The 6,616-nt window shown below is 34.4% G+C and overlaps 1 protein-coding gene across 3 annotated transcripts; it reads right to left on the reverse strand.

The window, feature by feature from the left end:
* Nucleotides 1-556: 556 nt before the first annotated feature.
* LOC106357129 (ranBP2-type zinc finger protein At1g67325) lies at nucleotides 557-2,981 on the reverse strand. Of its 3 annotated transcripts, none has more exons than XM_013796812.3 (9): nucleotides 2,760-2,980; nucleotides 2,534-2,579; nucleotides 2,297-2,412; nucleotides 1,828-2,187; nucleotides 1,704-1,752; nucleotides 1,511-1,620; nucleotides 1,303-1,330; nucleotides 1,065-1,219; nucleotides 557-827 (listed from the first exon to the last, which is right to left on the reverse strand). In XM_013796812.3, exons 1-9 carry the CDS (start codon nucleotides 2,766-2,768, stop codon nucleotides 825-827), a joined length of 876 nt encoding a protein of 291 aa, XP_013652266.3. In that variant the 5' UTR covers nucleotides 2,769-2,980; the 3' UTR covers nucleotides 557-824. The 3 variants fall into 3 exon arrangements, with proteins under 3 accessions (XP_013652266.3, XP_013652267.2, XP_048591940.1); XM_013796813.3 differs by having other exon boundaries at nucleotides 1,303-1,336; nucleotides 2,760-2,979; XM_048735983.1 differs by lacking the exon at nucleotides 557-827 and having other exon boundaries at nucleotides 834-1,219; nucleotides 2,760-2,981.
* Nucleotides 2,982-6,616: the final 3,635 nt, after the last annotated feature.

Here is a 6,616-nt window from a genome sequence, read left to right on the forward strand (position 1 = left end):
AAGAGTTGATAAAGGAGTACTCTTGTTCATCACCATTCACGATTGGTCAATCTTCATTTTATGGTTTGACAGCCCGCAACATGGGCACGTTGTACAAGTTTTTTTTGGTTGCTGCAGCCATTCCATACGTTGGTTTTCTAGTCAGTTGCATGTGCTATAATGTTCCAACACGAAGTTATCATTTTTGGAGCAAATGGGTTGTTCAGCACGGCTATGGCCGGAGTGATTGCCGTCATGGTGATAGCACTGGTTGTTGTGGTTAGATTTACAAATTAGTGAATACTTACAAGCAATTTCTAAATCCTAGTTAAGATTTCTAAATCAAAGATTCAAACGACTAACACCAACACAGCTAAGTTGATGACTATTTTTCTATATAATTGTCCAGTTTTGTGATAGATACAACATATCTACATTTCCCAAACATTTTGTATTATGCTTTTCATCTTAAAGAAATCAATCACTTTTACTAGTTACTTAATTTCTACCTACAAACCTACAAAACCCACACATTAGCTCCTACTTTCTCTACCCTAATATATAACCAATCAATGTATAACCAAAAGTACCAACTAAGATCTCAGGATGTAAACAGAATAGACCTGGTCCTGGATTCTATAGCAAAGATCCATAACGACAACAAAGTAGATAAAAACAAACAAGTTATGCATTAATAGTACAACACAGCTGACCCAAAGAGAGGTAACAGAGACAAATGCATAGAATCAACCTGACGACCACTGCAACATGGACGACCTGACGCAACATTTGACTGACACCCGCTGGATCAGACACCCTTCTCAACCCCCAAACATGTCTACGACTCACTGGAACATACCACAAAAATTTTAAAACACAAACCGTTCAGAGACCTTTAGACATCTTTCCTCTCTAAATTGGGTATCCAAAATATCTAACATAGTCAAAGATCTAACAAAGGTTGCATAAATTTTCATAAACGAATAAGACAAGAAATCTACACAGGCTGTTACATCTGCAAGTTTTTGAGGCAAACATTTTACTAACAAACAAATGTGACCGCACATATACATCGCATGACACACCTGATCGTTATCTTGTGGTGCATTGGAAGGAGATTCGTTCGACTGGTCCCCTGGTTTATCAGCTCCACAGTTTTGCCTGTTGCATTTGCTCCTGAACGGATAGTTTATGTTACCACAGCTGTCACACTTCCAGCTCCCTTCCGGTGCCGTTTGATCTGATCAACAACAAATGTCAATACGCCAATCTCAAAGATCTATTACATAAGCCGCAATATATTAGATTTCTTTAGAGACTTACTGGAGGTTTTGTCTGAGCTTCCACACTGCTGCAACTATAAGATTTAAAGGTCAGTAATTACGAAAACAATCCTAAAAACTGTCCAAATAACCCATCTACATGATTAAGTAATCTGTTTGTTTGATACTTAACTAGTCAAGCCATGGATTTAAAACTAATGCAGGATATGATAAGGCCAAACTATAAAAACAAAGAAAGCGGCACAAACCTGGGGCCCAGGCTTTGGAGTGTTGCACTTTCTCATGTTACACATAGTTCTAAACGAGAAGTTTACATTACCACAATTCGGACATGCCCAATCATTCTCACGAGACAAATCTGTAAATAAACACAATCAAGTTTGACTATCACAGTAAAATATATAGAAGTGGGAAAAAGCATAACCAGAGACTAGCAAATACCTCTCTTTTGTGATTTTTCATCTGCAAAGTACCCTCCTGGTCTTGGCATCTACAAAGTACACACACATTGTTAAAAAAAATGTGCATGTCATCAGAACCATGCATCTAAATCTTTTATACATACCATAGCGGCTGCAGCAGCAGGACTCATGGCCATCCCAAAGCCATACCTGTCCATGGGTGCTAGAGCCATTCCATACATACCACTTCCCATCATAGACCGACCATGGTACGGCGAAGGTGGCCCAGACATATGGAACGGTCTGTAATGAGGCCCAGCAGGAGGAAATCGGCTATTATAGTTAAAATGATAAGGCGAGCCCCCAGAGAAGGGGACGTCATAAGGAGACATAGACGAGCCGTTAAAGAGAGAGGATCCATATGGAGAGCCGCCCATAAGCACTGGAGAGGGAGCCCCGGATCCTAAATATCGTCCTGGTGATGAGAAACTTTGATGTGGTTGCATAGGTCTGGGAGCAGACTTCTGTGAACAGATACACAAACATATAAACCATCAAAAAAGTATGTAAAAAGACATTATCTAGTAGTCTACATACTGATGTGGCAATACAAAACAAAAGAGAAGGACTTACTCCATTGTGATCAGCAGGTCGAGACTGAGTGCAATTACGCATATTGCAAGTAGTCCTGAATGAAAAATTGACATTGCCACAACTGGGACAGGTCCAATCATCTTCTCTACGTCCCCCTATCCCAACAACAAAAACAGAATAATTCAAAAAAAAAAACAAAAATCATCCAAAATTTATACTCTTCAGTACGAACTATGTACACTTGAGGACACAACCGTATAGTTTAAATGTCCGTACCGTCAGTTCTAGCACGCTTAGCAGCTGACGAGTTTCTGTTGTCTACCTACAAAAGAACATCAGTCAAATTCACCAAATCAGACAAGATCAATTGAAACTGAATGGTTCTCCCTATTGATAGAAATACTATTTTCAATGAATCAAGCAGAAGAAAGAAGCTATGTCTCGACTCAGAGTTAGATCTGAGATACTCTTTGCCAGCAGTGTAAGAAGGAGGGAAGTGTACCTGAGACATAGATGCGGAATGGTCAGCTAGACAAGCGGAGAAGGAGGCGGAGCCGGTGGCGACTTTTTACCCTAAAGATTAAACTTGGTCCGGTCGGGAAAAACGAGGTGAAAGTAAGCACAAGATTGGTTTTATAAAGTAATGGGACAAGTACTTCGAAACATATACCAGACAACTAACTACTAACCAAATATTGATAACCGAACTGGAAAAAAAAACTTTTAGGTTATGGATCAATATGATTAGACCGGATTTAATCTGGTATGATTGAGTTTTTATTATAGAACAAAAATTTAAGGCCTTGGTTGTTTCTAGTTTTTGGAATAATTTCTGGTTTTTGTAATCCAATCAAACCTTTTGAGAAATAAAACCTAGTTTTCAAATATTTGTCTATCTGTAAGCAAAATATCTAACTCTGTCTAGTTATTGCTTAAAAATAATTTTACATTCATTTCCTTTTTACAAATATCAGAAAATACGTCAGTCACTTTTTGTAAAAATTACAAATACTATTTCTAATCCTACGGTAGTTTTTGTCTACTAATCAAAACACATCTTGACTGCTAATAATAATCTTGAGCATAATTTATCTCTCTCGCACGTGAACAGCGGCCAACAGCTTCATCTTCTGGATCTTAGGTTTTTTCCGGACGGCGATCTTCGTTGAGTTGTGAAAATACTTCCTCAGACGACGAATCTCCTCAGACGGTTATGGCGTTTGGATATGGTTGGGTTCCGGCTCGTTCTCTGTCTGTGAAACTGGTGAAGCTAACTATAGAACTAATGGGTTTGAGTCTGGTTTGAAGGTGTCCCTTGCAGTGTCGTTGGATTGTTAGTCTTCGTCTTCGGTTTATATGGTTTGTAGTGTTTTGGTTTATTTTAGTAATGGTGTGTGTGTTTGCTGCTGGTATGTTCAGTATTGTGATCTGTGTTTAACTGTGATGGATTTCTCATAGGTTTTATGCTCGTTTGAGCTTTTGTGTTGTTGCTCTATTTCCGTGGATGTTTCTCTGCTTGGTTTGGATTGTCAGTGTTAGCTTATCTGGTTTCAGGTTCACAGTGGTACTACTTTGTTGGTTCAAATGTGGGTTCTTCCATTGTTTGGGTTTGATCTGGTAGTCCAGAGGCATCAGAGGTTTTTTCTTCCTTCCATCGCAGCATTCCATCATTGGTTCATGTATGCTTTATAGGAGTTCTCATACGCCTTGTTTGTGTGTAAGTTCATGCGGAGCAGCTTCAATTTGGTGTGTTTTCAGAGCTTTCATCCGGTCTCTCTTAAAGATCCATTTGGGCTCACTTGTGTTACTATATGGATGGACTGATGTAAGTATGAATTCATATTGATAGCTTGAGAAGAACATAAAAGAAAGACTAAGAGTTATTCTTGGGTACACCCCCTAGGTTCACCAACCAATAGGATTTCATTATTTCAAATTCATTATCTTTTAAAAAAGGAAACAAAATATTATCAAGATATATTATGTTTTTAAAATAAAAAAGTAAAAAAAAATTAGAAAAAATAGTAGTTAGAGAAAAACGAATTAAAAAAAAATATTTTTATCGTCGTCAGCAAAACACTAAACCCTAAATCATAAACCCTATAAACCCTTGGGCAAATTCCAAACCCTTGGATAATTCATATTCTAAATCAAAAACACTAAATCTTAAAACCCTAAACCCTAAACCGTAAACCCTTGAGTGTTTAGTGTTTTTGATTTGAAGTTTAGGATTTATCCAAGGGTTTAAGGTTTATCTAAGGGTTTAGGATTTAGGGTTTAGGGATTAGGATTTAGGGTTTAGTATTTTTCTAGAATGTTAAAAATATATTTTTTTAATTACTACTTTTTTAATTTATTTATTTTAACCTTTTTATTTTAAAAATATAATATAATTTATAGTTTGAGAAAATATTTTGTTTCCTTTTTTATAAGATTTCGAATATAAAACAAAACAATTCTATTGGTTGGTGAACCTAGAGGTTTACTCTAGGGAGTGAACCCAAGAATAAGTCATTAATATAAAAATTTATAGCTTTGGTTAGAGAAATCTATACAAATCAATTCATTTCATTAGCATTTATTTTATCATGAATAAAAGTATTTAATATAAAATAACACGTAGAAATGATAAATAACCTTCATTAAATAATTTAAAACTAAAACATCCTTAACGAATAATATATTCAAACAAAAAAATTCAAAATGTTTACTACGAATAAATTAAGGGTCTGACTGGTTCAAACACAGCGGTTGCGGTTGCAGTTGCGGAAGTTTGTGGATGCGGACAGTTGCGGTTTCTAGCGGTTTTAAAAGATTTGTACGACTGGTACTGCGGTTAAAAATTGGTGCGTTTGCGGGTGACTTATAACTGGTTAACTACCAAATACGGTAACAGTCAAATAATAAATTAACAATATTTACATTTAATATAATTATAAAAATATCAAAAATCATAAAATTATAATAAATATAAAATTTATATTTAGAAAGATATAATTTTAATTTTTGAAAATTTTTTGATATTGTTTTTATTATAAAATTTTATAATATTAATTAAAATATAATAGATATATTTTAATATTTTCATAATGTCAATTTTAAATTTTAATTTTTTTATTAAACATTTTTACTTTTGTATATATATATTTTTTTTTTAAATAATTTTTTTTACCCTCCCGCAACCGCCCGCAACCGCAAACGCTAGCTGGAGCCAGCTTTTGAATTTATGAGATTCATAGCGGTTTGAAGCGGTTTAGAGCGATTTGAGTGATTGTTGTAAACCGCCGACAACCGCTACCAACCGCAAAAACTGCGTTTGCGGGTGGTAGCGGGAAAACCAGTCGCCCCCTAAATCTTGTTGCTTCAAATTTTGTTCTTCTCAAGCTATTAATATGAATTCATAAATAACATATTGTATCTAAAATCATAAATTCTAAACATTAGATTCTAGCCCCTGAATCTATACATCCTACCCTAACAATATAAATCGCAATCCCTAACCTTTAAACCGTATGGTATATGTGTCTTTATACCTTTTGATATTTTTAGAAGAAAAATTTAATTTAATGCTATTATAAAGTATTCTCTATATTATTTTAAAATCATATTCAAAAGGGTCAAATACCTTTTTCCTAGCCCATTCATTAATATCATTAATCATGTAATTCATTCATAAAAGAAGTACTAAAATACCATTTCATACATATACAGCTCTAAATAATTCTTTTTATCATTAGAGTTTTATTTTCATTATACATTTGTCATAAACACTATAGAGTATTTTATTCATATGTCAACTATGATAAATAGTTTCTTTCAAATACTCTTTTGAAAGTATTTTAATTAAAAATTAACTAAACCAATTAATACTCTTTTAATATTACTTTGACGTCTTAAATTTTTTTTTTGTCAACTTGACGTCTTAAAAGTTAAAACACCATTTTCTTTAGTAATAAAAACACCATTTTCTTTGTCAAAAAAAAAAAAACACCATTTTCTTGGGCTTTATAGCTCAGTGTCATCGTTCGATGAAATAGTTGGATTACCACTTGGGCTGTAATCATGTTATGGCCTGAATTTTTGGTTGTGAGTTCTAAGTCTTACGTTTTCTTTGTTTGTCCCCATCGCCTTCTCTATTTTATGTAATCTTGCGTCACCGTAAGCATAGTTATCTAGAAAGAAAATCAGTTTAAGTTTGTTTTGAGATCTTAGCTTAAAATTTGATCGTGAATCATTTCTATTTCCTATCTATTTTACTGTTGCCAAAATATTATCGATAGATTAATATTTGTGTATTGGTTCTCTCACAATCGCATGATCCTTCTTGGGTCTTTGAAGTTACCTCTTTTTTTTTGAAGT

The sequence above is a fragment of the Brassica napus genome, chromosome A7 (assembly GCF_020379485.1).
Source record: "Brassica napus cultivar Da-Ae chromosome A7, Da-Ae, whole genome shotgun sequence".
In the NCBI taxonomy this organism is placed as follows: Eukaryota; Viridiplantae; Streptophyta; class Magnoliopsida; order Brassicales; family Brassicaceae; genus Brassica; species Brassica napus.

Coding starts and splice junctions, on each gene's coding strand:
- LOC106357129 (XM_048735983.1), bottom strand. Junction 2,413..2,533: donor TAAGCGTGCTAGAACTGACG/GTACGGACATTT, acceptor TTGTTGGGATAG/GGGGACGTAGAGAAGATGAT. Junction 1,621..1,703: donor TGAAAAATCACAAAAGAGAG/GTATTTGCTAGT, acceptor GTTTATTTACAG/ATTTGTCTCGTGAGAATGAT.